The following is a 17558-nucleotide window of genomic DNA, read 5'->3' on the forward strand; positions in this document are numbered from 1 at the left end:
TGCCCTGACATGCACCTTTGTAAAAAGCAGTGTACTTCCTGAGCAAAGGAAAAACACCTGTGCTTTGAGCCTAATAGCTGTATATCTTCATTGTAAGATCTAGGGCACTGCTGCTCTTTGGCTGCTAGTCTAGCGCAAGATTTTGTGATGTCACTACTGTAGCTGCTCATTGTTCTCCTTGCTGGAGAGGAAGCTGTACCTCTACTTTACCCTTTTATGTCTTACAACCAATTTAAAAAATTTTCAAAACATAACCTTTCACCTTTTCTCTATATCTACTAAGTGCCTACTAAGGGGTCATCAAGGACCTGCCAATTAAAATTTCAGATCTTGATAAAACTTGACTCATATCACTGGCCTCTATGTGTATGGAGTTTTATCAAAAAGGCACCAATGACATCCTTTAAATCTACAAATCCCCTGCAATACCTCCCGACAGCAGATAACATGCACATCAATAGGGATATCTGCTTTCCTAACACAAAAAAACTGCCTGCTTCTCAACACCCACCTCTCTCATGACTCTATTGTACATGTTCCCAGACAATCTAAAAACTGCACGTGCTATACAAGAATGGTGATTACGGCTTCTGGCACTGAATAAACCAAGTATGAGAAGCAGCACAATTTTATTTTTTTTATTACAAAGCAGTATGTATTCTTTTATGTAGCAAATTGTTTCTCCATGTTCTTTCATACAGGGGCTTTATGGAAACTAATATTTAACAAATGTGTAAGTGTGCATCAATGTACACTAAGTTACAAAAGCAAATTAACCTTCCATTTCAGTGCCACCTCATTGCTGTGCAAATCTACAAATTCTCTACTCTTAACCACTTGCCTACTGGCCAATTTCCAGCTTTCAGCACTGTCACACTTTGAATGACAATTACATGGTCATGCAACATTGTACCCAAACAAAATATTTAGCTTTTTTTTTTTTAGACATATGGAGCTTTCTTTTGGTGGTATTTAATCACCACTGGGTTTTTTATTTTTTGCTAAACAAAAAAGACTGAACATTTTGGGGGAAGAAAAAATGTTCTTAGTTTTTGTTATGTGCGTTGATGAGACGGCACTGACCCGGTACAGATAGGTGGCACTGGTAGGCAATGACAAGCAGCACTGATGGGCAGCACTGATGATCAGTGCCATGATTATTAGTGTAGATATCCCCTCTGAATATTACTGCTTTGGCACCGACAGCACATGAGGAGAGGATTGCCAATAACCGGCATTTCCTGTTTACATGTGATAAGCTGTGATTGGACACAGCTGATCACATGGTAAAGAGCCTAAGTCATCGGCTCTTTACTGCGATTGGTGCACCTGGATGCACGTATGCGTGGCTAGAGTGGGAGGATGCCATACAATGTCCTCCCAGAACAAGAGAGCTCCCACCTGTCATTTCCAAATACGGCAGGTGGTTAAAGAGGTTTAAAGCCCAACTCCAACTTAGAGAATATGTTCAACAGATCTTAGCAAGTATACATCTGCGGAGGAGGAGGGTGGGATCTGTTAGTGGGGGGGGGGGGGCTAAAAGAATAAGTGCACTTGGTTTGAAATTGCAATTATTCTTTAGGTAAAAAAAAAACAAAAAAAAAAAGCTGCAATATTCACTCTTAGACACTGTACCCTGCAGACTCACTGCTCTATGATCCAGCGCCAATCCTCTTATGGACTAACATGTCATTCAGTCCAATTCCTGTGAGCCCAGAGTGTCATGGAGCCACGCCTTGGGATACTTAATAAAGTCACCTTGGTTGACAGGAAAATGTAACAGAGGTCTCTGCAGCACTTAGGACCTACCTACTACTGGAGAAAGACCCTTTGGCATCACAGAGGCACACCAAAGACCCATATATAAGTGTGTGTGCGTGTGTGTAATGCTCAGCATAAATGAGTACACCCCTTTTGAAAAGTAAGATTTTAATCAATATCTCTATGAACACAAGAACAATTTCCCAATTGTTGACAAAATTGAGTTTTATAGAACACTTATTGATGCAAAAATGAATACACCCCACAACAAAAACTACTACATCTAGTATTTTGTAGGACCTCAATGAATTGTAAGGACAGCACCAAGTCTTCTAGGCATGGAATGAACAAGTTGGTGACATATGGCAACATCTATCTTTTTCCATTCTTCAAGAACGACCTTTTAGAGCCTGGATGCTGATTGGAGAGGGATGCTCAACTTCTGAATTTCCCATAGGAGTTTGATTGGGGGTTCAGATCAGGAGACATACGTGACCACTGAATCACTTTTACCCTGTCCTTCTTCAAAAATGCAACAGTGGCCTTAGATTTGTGTTTTGGATCATTGTCATTTTGGAAAAGTGCACAATGATCAAGGGCATAGAGTGATGGGAGCATCTTCGCTTTCAATGTAGAGCAGGACATCTGTGAATTCATGATACCATCAATGAAATGCAGCTCCCCGACACCAACAGCACTCATGCAGCCCAACAGAAGGACACTGCCACCACCATGTTTCACAGTAGACACCATAAATTTGTCTTTGTACTCCTCAGCTTTGCGACCCCATACAGTTTTGAAACCATCAGTTCCAAAAACATTTATTTTGGTCTCATCACTCCAGAGTATAGAGTCCCAGTAGTCTTCTTCTTCTTCAGTATGGGCCCTGGCAAATTCTAGGTGGGCTTTTTTGTGCATGGGCTTTAGGAGAGGCTTCTTACATGGACGACACCCATGCATGGCATTCCTCTGCAGTGTCATAGGATACAATCACCCTAGTTTGGCTCTCTACTTCTTTAGCTAACTGCAGTGAACTTGTATAGCGATTCTCTTCATCCCTTCTCTTTAGAAAAAGCTTGTGTCGAGGTGTAAACTTTCGTGGATGGTCTGGATGTCTCAGTGAGATGCTTGCAGTTCCATCTTTGTTACATTTTTTTTTTATTACTTTTGCTACAGTATTCTGGCTGATAAGTAAAGCTTTGCTGATCTTCTTGTAGCCTTCACCTTTCTTGTGTAAAGAAATTATTTTCTTTCTCAGGCTTTGTAACATTTCAGTTCCATGTGGTGCCATTGCTGACAGCATGAAATGGGAGGGGTTTTTTTTGTTAAGTAACGCCCTTTTATAATCTACTGTCTGCTGAACACCTGTTTAATGAATAATTAGACTCACCTATAGTTAAATTCTTGTTAATTAGGATTTTGAAGTCTAATATTTATCTTTGCCCCTAAGACTTTCTTTGGGGTGTATGCATTTTTGCAATATGGTCTTGAATGAATTCGTTAGGAAAAATACAGGTGTACCACAATATGAATTTAATGCGTTCTCCGGGACGTTTTGTATTGCGAAAAATTCGTAAACTGAAAGCGGTTTCTGTTAGGAATGCACTGAGAACCAATTAACCACTTGAGCTCCAGAGGATTTACCCCCCTTAATGACCAGGCCTCTTTTTGCTACTCGGCGCTGCACTAATTCAACTGATAATTGCGCGGTCATGCAATGCTGCACGCAAACGAAATTTACGGCCTTTTTTTCACACAAATAGAGCTTTCTTTCGGTGTAATTTGATCACCTGTGCGCTTTTTATTTTTCACGCTATAAACAAAAAAAGGCCAAACATTTTGAAGAAAAACAATATTTTTTACTTTCAGCTATAAACAATATATAGTAAACTCAAAGTTGGTTATAAATTTAGGCCAAAATGTATTCTGCTACATGTTTTTGGTAAAAAAAATCCCAATAAGTGTATATTGATTGCTTTGTGTGGAAGTTATAGCGTCTACAAACTATGGTATAGACACTGCAAATTACGCCATTTTTCTGCTATACAGCGCTGCGCTAGTTTAACGGACAATTGCGCGGTCATGCAATACGGTACATAAATGAAATTTACATCCTTTTTTTCCCCACAAATTGAGCTTTCTTTCGGTGGTATTTGATTGCCTGTGCGGTTTTTATTTTTTGCGCTATAAAAAAAAAAGGCTGACAATTTTGAGGAAAAAAAAAAACAATACTTTGGACTTTTTGCTATAAAACATGTCCAGTAAAAAAAAAATGCAAAAATCAAATTTAGTCATAAATTTCTGCCAAAATGCATTCTGCGACATGTCTTTGCTAAAAAAAACAAAAAAAACAATACGTGTAAATTAATTGGTTTACGTGAAAGTTATAGCGTTTATAAATGGCGGGAAAGATACTGGGATTTTTAGGTTTTTTTTTATACTAATAATGGCGGCGATCAGTGAATTATGGCAGCGACCAGCGACTTATGGCGGGACTGCGGCAGACATTCTGACATTGGGGGGTACTGACTTGGGGTCACTGACATCCCCAAAAACACTAATACAGTGATCAGTGCAAAAAAAAAACCACTGACACTGTACTAATGGCACTGGGGAGGAAGAGGTTAACTTTATTTTGCAGGGAAGGGTTATCTGAGTGAGGGGAGTGTTTTACTAGGGGGCGGGGGTGTGTGCTGGACGGGACAAGGCTGATCGAAAAAGAGAAACTGTTCTTTTTTGATCAGCTCATCCAGCTGACAGGGAAGTGACAGACAGCACAGCTACTACAGCTGTGCTCTCTGTCACTGTTTGCCGCCGATCACCGGGAAACAGCCGCTAAGGACCAGCTGTGACCCGGCAACTCACATCTGCGGCGGTGATCGGCGGGACAGATAGGAGGGCGGCGGCGCGCCTAGCGCGCGCCCCCTATTTGTTTACAAAACACAGGTTTTAAAACGTGGTTTTGCCAGCGAGTGCCACCCTGCCGCCGTATATATACAGTGGCTGGGCGGCAAGTGGTTAATGCGTTCTGGGAGGTCAGAAAAAAAGTTAGAAAAAAAGTTAGAAAAAAAGTCGCTGTCACTATACGTCAGTGTTGGTTTTTAAACTTTACTGGCTTTTTTTTTTTCTGCACTATAGCTCAGAGAATCAGCTGTCACTTTCCCCCCAGCTAAAAGAAAGAAAGTCTCCTTTTAGTTTATTTCCTCAGAAACAATGTTTCCTTTTAGTTTGTTTCCCGAGATAAAAGGAACAAAGTCCTTTAGCTCTGGGGAACATGACAGCTAATTCTGTGACCTATAGTGAGGGAAAAAAAATAGCCGGCAATTGCATTTAAAAATCGGCACTGACATACACTTCGTATTGCGAAAACAATTTGTGAAAAATTTGTACACCGAGGCATTATTTTCAATGGATTTTCATTCGTAAACCGAAAATTAAGTTAACCAAGCACACTTGTATTTTTTGTGTTTGCAAATTAACAAATCTTGTTTTCAATTTGTATTTTGTAATATAGTGTCCCATAGAAAATGTTGATTCAGAAAGGAAAGGTTTACTGACAAGTCTGTTGGGGTGTACGTGTGTGTGCGTGTCAATGGACAGTCATGTTTGTTGAAGGCAAGCCATCATAAGACAAAAGCATACTAGCACATGACATTGACTTGCAGTGGGGAAGCTTTTTTTTTTTTTTTTTCCACCTTTACTACCACTTTAAAGGCATTCTGCACTTTTATAAATAAAAACAACAACAAAAAAACACCCATATTGAAAATAAAAAAAAGGTGCATTTATTACTACGTATAAAACAAAGGTAAAAACAAAGAGAGGACTTTAATGACAACCACAATAAATAATACCAAATTAAAAATGAAAAATGTAAAACTGTCTACTTTTTAGACAATCCAGTAAGAAAGATAATACTGATGCCTTGGTCTGCATCATTACTTGATATATTTTTTAAGAAGAGTGTGTTGATTATTATATGAATAGGTATGGGCATTTGCTGACTTCGGATCCCAAGATTGTTAAATTCATCTCCATGGTTGCTTTAATCACATATAAGCAAGCTCCCTCGCTTCGGGATAAACTCATTAAGAGTGCCTTGATTTTACCTCAGATCTTTAGGCTGTTAGCACAAAAGGGAACATTCCCATGCAATACTTGGTTATATTTTTCATCCTGAATAGTTCCTCAATTGCCAGATACAGGGGGTAGTACCGTATTTTTCGCCGTATAAGACGCACCTGACCATAAGACGCACCTAGGTTTTAGAGGCAGAAAACAGGAAAAAAAAAATTCTGAACTAATGGACTGCAGACACAGTACAGGGGATGACCAGAGACTGCGGACAGCACAGGGATGACCAGAGACTGCGGACAGCACAGGGATGACCAGAGACTGCGGACAGCACAGGGATGACCAGAGACTGCGGACAGTACAGATGACTGCTGACCTTTGGGGAGGGGGGGGAGCAGGTACATGAATTTGACAGGTACCCGCTCTTACTTCCGCAGAGTTTTTGTTTGATCTTACCTGTTCCTCGATCCAGCCACGCGCTGTCTTCCCGGCTTCTGTAATGGCGCTCGGCATGACAGCCGGGTGCCCAGTGCGCATGAGCGAGAAGCACTTGCGCTTTGTGATTGGTCCGGCGGCTTCTGGGATCTGTCATGTGTCCCAGGTACCGCCTTACCATTCACAAAAAGCACCGCTTCTTGCGCATGCGCACTTGGCACCCGGCTGTCATGCCCAGTGCCCACACTACAGAAGCTGGGAAGACAGCACGCCGCTGGATAGAGGAACAGGTAAGGTCCCGCTGCAGAGCTGAGCGGCCGGCCCGGTATTCTGACACGGCCGCGGTGGAAATACCGGACCGGCCGCTCCATATTTGCTCCATAAGACGCACTGACATTTCCCCCCCAGTTTTGGGGAAGAAAAAGTGCGTCTTATACGGCGAAAAATACGGTATATATTCTTACCTGAACCTGTGAATCCTACTATATTGACTAACAACCAGAGAATTCTGGTGTAGGATCTGGGAACATGTACAGACTTCATCCAGTAGGAGTATTTATTCACCCATGGTAGACATATTGCCAATTCACACTGAAACAATATGCCAGAAATAAAATTCTGTGCATTGGACAAGTTCCCCAAACCTAGGGGTGAAGGGGAACACTATTACAGGAGATGCTGTGGATCTATTTTTTGAGGGCTACTTCAGCCTCGGACTAAATGACATCATCAGTTTTAAGCCGTTCTTGGAGGGATTTTCTTCAGGGGATTGGAATATGGTATATAATTGGGATTCTGTTTTATTGTCTTTGGTTCTTCTCTTTTGTCTGTTCCCTTGTTTTTTATTGTTTTTTTAGTAACCGACATCCATTCCTTTTTTGTTTACTTTATTTACACTATATTAGGGCTCAAAATTACAAGGAAGGGTGGGTGGAAGGAAGGGAGGGATGGGTGGAAGGAAGGGAGGGAGGGAGGGAGGGGTGGGTGGGTGGAAGGGAGGGAGGGAGGGGTGGGTGGGTGGAAGGAAGGGAGGGAGGGGTGGATGGATGGAAGGGAGGGAGGGAGGGGTGGATGGAAGGGAGGGAGGGGTGGATGGATGGAAGGGAGGGAGGGATGGGTGGAAGGATGGGTGGAAGGAAGGGAGGGAGGGGTGGGTGGGTGTAAGGAAGGGAGGGGCAGGCGGGCGGAGGGAAGGGAGGGAGGGGCAGGCGGGCGGAGGGAAGGGAGGGAGGGGCAGGCGGGCGGAGGGAAGGGAGGGAGGGGCAGGCGGGCGGAGGGAGGGGCAGGCGGGCGGAGGGAAGGGAGGGAGGGGCGGGCGGAGGGAAGGGAGGGAGGGGTGGGCGGAAGGAAGGAAGGAAGGAAGGGAGGGAGGGGTGGGCAGAAGGAAGGAAGGGAGGGAGGGGCGGGCGGAAGGAAGGGAGGGAGGGGCGGGCAGAAGGAAGGGAGGGGCGGGCAGAAGGAAGGGAGGGGCGGGCGGAAGAAAGGGAGGGGCGGGCGGAAGAAAGGGAGGGGCGGGCGGAAGAAAGGGAGGGGCGGGCGGAAGGGAGAGGCGGAAGGGAGGGAGGGGCGGAAGGGAGGGAGGGGCGGAAGGGAGGAAGGGGCGGAAGGGAGGAAGGGGCGGAAGGGAGGGAGGGGCAGAAGAGAGGGGTGGAAGGGAGGGGCGGAAGGGAGGGGAGGGGTGGGTGGGTGGGTGGAAGGGAGGGAGGAGTGGGTGGAAGGGAGGGAGGGGTGGGTGGAAGGAAGGGAGGGAAGGAAGGAAGGGAGGGAGGGAGGGAGGGAGTTGTGGGTGGAAGGAAGGGAGGGGTGGGTGGAAGGAAGGGAGGGAGGGGTGGGTGGAAGGAAGGGTGGAAGGGAGGGAGGGAGGGGTGGAAAGGAGGGAGGGAGGGAGGGGTGGAAGGGAGGGAGGGGTGGGTGGAAGGAAGGAAGGGAGGGAGGGAGGGGTGGAAGGAAGGGAGGGAGGGAGGGGTGGGTGGAAGGAAGGGAGGGAGGGAGGGGTGGGTGGAAGGAAGGGAGGGAGGGAGGGGTGGGTGGAAGGAAGGAAGGGAGGAAGGGAGGGAGGGAGGAAGGGAGGGAGGGAGGGAGGAAGGGAGGGAGGGAGGGAGGGGTGGGAGGGAGGGAGGGAGGGAGGGAGGGAGGGAGGGAGGGGAGGGAGGGGAGGGAGGGGAGGGAGGGGAGGGAGGGGAGGGAGGAGGGAGGGGGGGTAGGTGGGTGTAAGGAAGGGAAGGAGGGAGCGGTGGGTGGAAGGAAGGGAGGGTGGAAGGAAGGGAGGGAGGGAGGGATGGGTGGAAGGAAGGGAGGGAGGGATGGGTGGAAGGAAGGGAGGGAGGGATGGGTGGAAGGAAGGGAGGGAGGGATGGGTGGAAGGAAGGGAGGGAGGGATGGGTGGAAGGAAGGGAGGGAGGGATGGGTGGAAGGAAGGGAGGGAGGGATGGGTGGAAGGAAGGGAGGGATGGGTGGAAGGATGGGTGGAAGGGAGGGATGGGTAGAAGGATGGGTGGGAGGGAGGGAGGGAGGGGTTTTTTTCCAGATTTGACTGGAGCTCCACTTTAACTTGGCTTGTGGGTTGGTATGTTTGTTTCTTTGTTGTGCTGATGTTTTTGTAAACCTGGGCTCTTTTAAAATTTAATTTTTCTACTAATCTACTAAATTGGTACTCTCCGTATTGTTTCTGTATCTTTTAGGTAGGGATACCTGTTATCTACACTTCAACCCATCTACAATTTTTTTTAAAGTCATCGGTGTTCTTTGGGCTCCAATAGCCTGAATCCTGTTAACTTGGGCTTGAATATTCACCCCTAGGGAAATGTCACTACTCCATAGTTTTGGTCCAGTAACTTATCATTGGTTGTCAATTTAAACTGTTTGATATATATATATATATATATATATATATTTTTTTTTTTTTTATTTATTTTATTTTTTTAATGTACAGGGTTCGTGACATATATGACAACATTTCAGATGTAACCACCCTGATATTATCCCCGATGAAGATTTATATCTAGACTTGAAACGTGGGGTTCTCATATATACTATACTGCTCATATGCTTCTTAGTAGTTGTATGTTTTTTTGTGGCTTTTTTTCCCACGGACCAACTTTCTATCATGTACTTATATGTACAGTGTTTTAATCAATATTTGTAATAAAAGTGTTCATTTACGTTAGTATTATTTATTGTAGTTGCTGTTAAAGTCCCTTTTTGTTTTTGCCTTTCTTTTTTACCTATTCTGTTTTGGGATGGATGTGGCACCATGCCTAATCAGATTGGGCTACCCCTCCTGTTCCAGTTTTGCTACTATGTTACTTACTAAATATGGGTGCAAGATGAAACAAGGTGGATGAAGCCATTGGAATACACAAGCATAAATATCTAAAAAAATGTTTCTTAAAACAGCTCAAGGTAACATTCTTTTAATAGGAATCCATAAGGCCAGAAGAAAAAAAGCAAGAAAACTGAAGGCTTTTCTAATTGACAGTTTACACCTTCCTGCAAGTGTAAGTTATGAGTCCTTAGGTCAGACAGGAAAAGAGGTCAGCCTCTGGTGGGTGGCCAGGCAATACAGCCTGACAATGAAATGGCACTTCTGCTTTGACTGGGATAGAAAGCAGCTGCTGACTGGTTCTCTTTAAGGTATTGATACAAGTGTGTCACTTACCAGAGCTATGTCATCTCGGCCACAGTCTAAGGCAGCAATCATCACCTGTTCATGTATTATCCATACTGCAAAGCAAAAGATGCTTAACTTAGCAAATTATTAAACACAGACAAAAAAAAATTATAAACACATATTATACAAAAAATATCGATAAACTGATTAAATAAATGTATAGAAAACACAAACGCAGATTGCATGTATTTATTGTACAACAAATATAAATAAATCACAAGAAAAAATGGCAAGGCCCTTCATGACCAGGTCATTTTTTGCTGTTCAGTACTGCGCTATTTCCACTGGTAATTGCGTGGTCGTGCAATGCTGCACCTAAATGAAATGTATGGGGTGCCTCAAAACTGTCCATAATTTTAAAGGGTGCCTCGGGACTGGCCATAATCTTAAAGGGTGCCTTGATTGAAAGAAGGCTGAAAAACGCTGGTGTAAGCTGTCTGCTCGTACCTCATATGGGAAGGCAGTTATTGAATGACAGGAAACATCAATGAACTACCTAGAGCGTTCATCAGCACCCTCATAGTTCACTTAGAACTACAAGTTGTCAGCCGCAATGGCTGATTGTAGTTGTAGTTCTACCATTCACAGAACACTGTGAATGAATGATGTGACCAGATAAAAGGAGCCCCACATGGCTGCATTGTTTAAAAATGGTGACAGTGGGTGCAGGGAGAGGATTCAAATTGGGTGGATTGGGGGGGGACGGAGCTGCTGCAATAGTGAATAACGTGTAGTATGTTACAAAAGGTGGACTTGTTTTATTTTTTTTTCCTTACTTTACGCTAACTTGCAAAGTTTTCACCAAGCTGAAGCAGGCAGATGTTATTACTGGACGTAATTTGCTCTGCGCACAGCCGAAAAAAAACAAACAAAAAGAAATGGTCATTTTTGGTAGAGTTTTAGCGTGTGGTATAATTAACCAGTTCTTTAAATACATCTTTTATAGCATGCAGGAAAGAAACACATCCAATTTACTAAAAACTGTGGTAATTTCAATCATAATTTTGATCGATTTGAAAAACAAAATATCAACTCACTCAAGATACCAAGGGAGGGAAAAAAAATGTCTAAATATGACTGAAGTTTTTTAAAGATTCTCAGCAATAGTGAAATCGTAGAAAGAAAGAAAGTATAATTGTACTGGTAAAAAAGAAAAAGTAAGGTAATAATTAAAACAGGTACTGGAAAAAAAAGGTCTAGGCAGAAGGAAAACAAGGCCAAGATCAAGTAGGATCTATGGTATTAGAGTATGTCGGGAAAATATGCAGACCAAGGAGACGAGAGGGCCCTTATCTATCATTCACATCTATGTATATATTCAGGAATGACTACAATGTTAGAAAAAAGAGAATGATGGCGATTCAAATCCAGACTGCCTTCTAAAAGACACGACGACTTTTCATTCTTTTAAACACTAAATGAAAGAGATGGTTTAGAAAAAGACTTTAAGTCTATGGCAAACAGGATAATAACTCACAGATTCCTCAATTCACGCCGAAAGACACACGGAGCTTTAGTGATGTCATTCCTGAAATGTTCCCCGACAATAGTCAAGCTGTACTTGCACCCTTCATGAGATAACATGCTTCTTAGGATGTATTTGCTGGGAGCTTTTATGTTCCAGGAAGAAATTACGTTAAAGCAACATTCCCATTAAAAGCAGGTGTTAGAGGTTTTAGGTGCCACATTCAGTTTTGGTATATAATCAGCAGCAGGCCCAAAACCAATCCTAAAAGTCGCCAAGGCCAGGTATTTACTGAGGGTTAGGTTAAAGCCTTCCTTCACGAAGAGATGTGCCTGCTAGGCACGTTGTATAAACTGTATCAGCTACATACAGTACATAGCAGTGTTCCGGCAGTGGGACAGGAACAAGTCGGGGTGAGAGCTGCTCAGCCATTTACAAGATGCTTTATATTCTATGAATGAACAGAAAAGGTTCCTCCGGTTGGCTGGGGCGAAGATTGTGAGGTCATCCATCTGCCTCAGCCAATCAGAGGAAGCTTTGTATTCAATCATAGAATGAAGGGATGAGCAGCACTTGGCCTGACCCGCTGCTGGAATACAGTGCTGTATACTCTGTAGACGATGCTGTATACCAGCGGTCTCCAAATTGCGGCCCTTTGCTTGTCTTTATCTGGCCCTTGAGGCATGATTCCTGCCACTGACACCAAGAATGGGGCACTATTCTCCCAATTACACCATCTATTTCTCCCCCTAATACCAAAGATTGGGAACGGTTTACTCCCACTGGGGACAGTCTGGTCCTCCTAAAGTGAAGGACAGTTAAGTGCCCATTCACATATATGTGGACTGGAGTGGTTTGAACCGCATCCAATCCCCATGACATGTGAAATAACATTGCTCCCTATGGTGCCTGTCCACATATGTCCAGTGCACTGGTGGTACGGATTCAAAAAGGGTTTTAAAAAGTCATGTAAGATTTCTGAGGAGTGCGGTTCAGTTCAGGTGCGGATTGCAGGCTATTAACTTCTATGGAAACCGTTTCTAAACCCGACGTGTGAACAGGATAAGATCCTGAGCCAATACTGTCCTGAACCTGATGTGAACCTGACATGAACCTATGAACAACTACTATATCAATCAGTTATGAAACATGAGCTTCAACCCGTACCGCACATGTATACTGATCTTTTTTTTTTTAGAGCAGATTCACACATGTGCGGCGCGAATTGAAGCTCAGGTGTCAGAGCTAATTGACACAGTAGTTGTTCAGCGGTACAGGTCAGGTTTACATCAGGTTCAAGACAGGATCAGCTCAGGGCGGGTTCACATATATGGGGTTTGGATGCGGTTTGAACCGCATCCAATCTGCATGACATGTGAAATAAAATTTCTTCCTGTGGTGCCTGTTTACATAAGTCCTGTGCAGGAGCAGTGAGGATTCAGTAGGAATTGAGTGTGGTTTCAAAGAGCCAGGTCCAATTTCTGAGCAGTGCGGTTCAGTTCAGGTGTGGATTACAGGCTATTGACTTCTATGGGAACCGGTCCTAAACTTACACAGTGAGGAACAGATGTATTTGAACACCCTGCGATTTTGCACGTTCTCCCACTTAGAAATTATGGAGGGGTCTGAAATTCACATTGTAGGTGCATTCCCACTCAGAGACAGAATTTAAAAAAAAAATTCAGGAAATCACATTGTATGATTTTAAAGAATTTGTCTTGCACTGCTGCACATAAGTATTTGAACACCTAAGAAACAGCAAGAAGTCTGGCTCTCAAAGACCTGTTACTGTGCCTTTAAAAAGTCCACCTCTACTCCACTCATTAATCTAACTTAGTAGCACCTGTCTGAGCTCTTTAAAGACACCTGTCCACCCCACAGTCAGTCAGACGCCAACTACTACCATGGACAAGACCAAAGAGCTGTCACAAGACACCAGAGACAAAATCGTGGACCTCCAAAAGGCTGGAAAGGGCTACGAGGCAATTGCCAAGCAGCTTGGTGAAAATAGATCAACTGTTGGAGCAATTGTTAGAAAATGGAACAGGCTAAAGACGACTGTCAGTCTCCCTCGGACTGGGGCTCCATGCAAGATCTCACCTCGTGGGGTATCACTTATAATAAGAAAGGTGAGGAATAAGCCCAGAACTACAAGGGAGGAGCTGGACAATGACATGAAGAGAGCTGGGACCTATCCAGGCCCGTCTGAAGTTTGCCAATGACCATCTGGATGATCCAGAGGAGGCATGGGAGAAAGTCATGTGGTCAGATGAGACCAAAGTAGAACCTTTTGGTCTAAACTTCACTCATAGTGTTTGGAGGAAAAAAAAAGGATGAGTTGCATCCCAAGAACACCATCCCTACTGTAAAGCATGGGGTGGTAACATCATGCTTTAGGGATGCTTTTCTGTGAAGGGGACAGGACGACTGCACTGTATTAAGGAGAGGATGAATGGGGCCATTTATTGTGAGATTTTGAGCAACAACCTCCTTCCCTCAGTCAGAGCATTGAAGATGGGTCGTGGCTGGGTCTTTCAACATGACAACAACCCGAAGCACATAGCCAGGATAACCAAGGAGTGGCTCCGTAAGAAGCATATCAAGATTCTGGAGTGGCCTAGCCAGTCTCCAGACCTAAATCCAATAGAACATTTTTGGAGGGAGCTGAAACTCCGTGTTGCTCAGTGACAGCCCCAAAACCTGACAGATCTAGAGGAGATCTGTGTGGAGTGCAGTGTGTGCAAACCTGGTCAAGAACTACAGGAAACGTTTGACCTCTGTAATTGCAAACAAAGGCTTCTGTACCAAATATTAACACGGATTCAAAACTACTGATCTACTGAGATATTCAAACACAACCAAAAAAGAGAAAATATTCAGTGAGCGGCAGTTGTGTGGATGAAAATACCTTGTTGATTTCAGAGGAGAATGGGCAGACTGGTTTGAGATGGTAGAAAGGCAACAGTAACTCAAATACCCACTCGCTGCAACCAAGGTATGCGGAACACCAGCTCTGAATTCACAACACGTTAAACCTTGAAGCAGATAGGCTACAGCAGCACAAGACCACACCGGATGCCACTCCTGTCAGCTAATAACAGGAAACGGAGGCTACAATTCGCACAGGCTCACAAAAATTGGACAATAGGAGATTGGAAAAATGTTTCCTGGCCTGATGAGTCTAGGATTTCAGCTGCAGCATTCAGATGGTAGGGTCAAAATTTGGTGCAAACAACATGAAAGCATGGATCCATCCTGCCTTGTATCAATGGTTCATGGATGTGCAGCCGACAAATCTGCAGCAACTGCGTGATGCTATCATGTCAATATGGACCAAAATCTCTGAGGAATGTTTCCAACACCTTGTTGAATCTATGACACGAAGAATTAAGGCAGTTCTGAAGGCGAAAGGGGGTCCAACCCCGGTACTAGCAAGGTGTACCTAATAAAGTGGCTGGTGAGTGTACAACTGTGCTGTGACCAAACCAATGTGATCCAGCCTACTATTCAAAACCCCATAAAAAAAAGTTTTGGCTTTAGACACACTTCAACCCCACACCAATAATCCCTAGCATTTTCCTGCCATTTGGTCCGTAGTCAGTGTCAGATCGTCAAAGCAGGCACCCCAAATGCTGGCAGAGTGATTCGAAAACACAAAATTAGAATCCTGCTATCCACTCCAGTTATTTGGTGGGGACAAAGTTTTCAGAGGTTGACAAGCATAGAATACAGTAGGAGTCGTCCCAGTAACCACCCAAAACTAAGCCACTTACCTTCATTCATATGGATGACCTATGCACTAAGATGATGGGAGGACACTGAGCCCAGTAAGGCGGCCATGGATGGCACATTTATATGAAGACACTAAGGCTGCATTTACACCTGCGTGTCAGCGTTTCCAGGTGATTTTGGAGCATTCTTTTCTGTGCGTTTTTTTCAGGTATATTCAGGTTTGAACATTTTTGTTTTACCCAATGGAAAGCTAGTTACTAGATCAGATGTTTTAGGCTTGCAAAACACCACTTTTCAGATGTTTTTGTCCTGATTCAAGCTAGAAGATCCAAAATCATCAAATATGGGCACTCCAGCACCTGTTGTTCAATGCCTGAAGCTCATGAGTTACTTTTGAAGCAGAATGAGGCATTTTTGTGTCTGTAGACTTCAATGGGAACACTGGGAAAAAAGCCTAAGAAATTGGTATTTTTCAAGCCTAGACCATCTCCTCCTCCTAGTAACTAGCTTTCCATTGGCTAAGAAAAACTTTGGAGTCTGAAAAAATAAGAACGCAAAAAAGCACAGGAAAAAAAGCTCCAAAATCACCTGTAATCACTCATTCTCAGGTGTAAATGCTGCCTTCAGGTTATTTTAAAGCACCCCCAATGAAGTCTATGAGACCAGAAACACCCCGTTCTACTCCAACAGTAGCATGTTCCCTTCTGAACTACAGGAACTTACCGTATATGTGAACAGACACAATTTAAAAGCATGGGATTTGGTTGTTGACTGTTTGGAGCTTTAAGCTCTTGACGTATTGCCCAATGTTTAATCCATATCTAAACAATATCCTTTTGTTTCAGAGTGAAATAGCTAAATGGCTCAAATTAAAGCAGGCCCATTTTTACATTTCCACTACCTAGCCATCCTCACTCCTGTGCTGTACTAAAGTCATAAAAGAAAAAAAAGTGACAATAAATGACTCTCTTGAGAAAACCAGTCTGTAGGTTCCATTTAGGCCTGATCACATGGCCAATGACTAGGAACTGCTCACATGATTTCTGACAAAGAAGTTTTAGACTCCTATAAACCACTTGCAGTGCCCCTGTACACAATGCCTTGCCTTGCCTATGCACTGGTCACTTGACTGGTCACTGAAGGATGGCCTAACCTTCCTATACTTTCACATGCATCTACATCTTTCCAATCCCAATCCCAGAAGAGCTGCTTGGGTAGTCAAAGTAAACAGTAACACTGGTGAGCAGTCGTGACGCTCTTTAAAAGTATGGAGCACTTTTGGGCACTGTAGTCTAAAACGCATCCCAATTTGATATTTTCACGCATGCACCCTGAATGCTCTCCTGAATGGTTTCCGGCATTTCCAGCTTCTGGCTTGCAACGTCCATCAGCCCTACCACACGGAGCATGCAACTGCAATGGCGGGACGATGCAATAACAGGAGGAATAGCCTATGTTTGATATGCCATTCACCCTATACTGCTGAGCGAGTTGCCAACGGTCTTCTAATAAAGTGGATGTCAATAATACTACACTTCCTGGGCGCCCTCTTTTTCTTTTTTATCAATTACCACAGAGTCTTCTTCTTACTCTGGGGTGGATATCACAAGTGTTTTGGATATCCTCACCAGGATTACATAGACTGAGTTGGACTAAAGGCTTGTTCACACTTAACTAAATTTCCAACTCTTACCAAACTCTCCTATAGCTTTAGAATGGGCCTTAGACAGGCGTTAATGAGCTTCAGTATGGGCGTTACCCAGGCGTTAATGAGCTTTAGTATGGGCGTTACCCAGGCGTTAATGAGCTTTAGTATGGGCGTTACCCAGGCGTTAATGAGCTTTAGTATGGGCGTTACCCAGGCGTTAATGAGCTTTAGTATGGGCGGTACCCAGGCGTTAATGAGCTTTAGTATGGGCGTTGCCCAGGCGTTAATGAGCTTTAGTATGGGCGTTGCCCAGGCGTTAATGAGCTTTAGTATGGGCGTTGCCCAGGCGTTAATGAGCTTTAGTGTGGGCGTTGCCCAGGCGTTAATGAGCTTTAGTGTGGGCGTTACCCAGGCGTTAATGAGCTTTAGTGTGGGCGTTACCCAAGCGTTAATGAGCTTTAGTGTGGGCGTTACCCAGGCGTTAATGAGCTTTAGTGTGGGCGTTACCCAGGCGTTAATGAGCTTTAGTGTGGGCCTTACCCAGGCGTTAATGAGCTTTAGTGTGGGCCTTACCCAGGCGTTAATGAGCTTTAGTGTGGGCCTTACCCAGGCGTTAATGAGCTTTAGTGTGGGCGTTACCCAGGCGTTAATGAGCTTTAGTGTGGGCGTTACCCAGGCGTTAATGAGCTTTAGTGTGGGCATTACCCAGGCGTTAATGAACTTTAGTGTGGGCCTTACCCAGGCGTTAATGAGCTTTAGTGTGGGCCTTACCC

The 17558-nt window shown here is 44.1% G+C and overlaps 1 protein-coding gene across 1 annotated transcript in view; it reads right to left on the bottom strand.

Moving 5' to 3' along the window:
* EMC2 (ER membrane protein complex subunit 2) overlaps window positions 1-17558 on the bottom strand; it is a 139168-nt gene that overhangs the window by 81331 nt on the left and 40279 nt on the right. The window contains exon 4 of the mRNA XM_089664454.1: window positions 9929-9993. Coding sequence (XP_089520580.1) covers window positions 9929-9993 — 65 coding nt within the window. The remainder of the gene's footprint in view (window positions 1-9928; window positions 9994-17558) is intronic.

Source organism: Staurois parvus, unplaced genomic scaffold, assembly GCF_062004578.1.
Source record: "Staurois parvus isolate SC_StPar_1 unplaced genomic scaffold, SC_StPar_1.0 ptg000047l, whole genome shotgun sequence".
NCBI lineage: Eukaryota > Metazoa > Chordata > Amphibia > Anura > Ranidae > Staurois > Staurois parvus.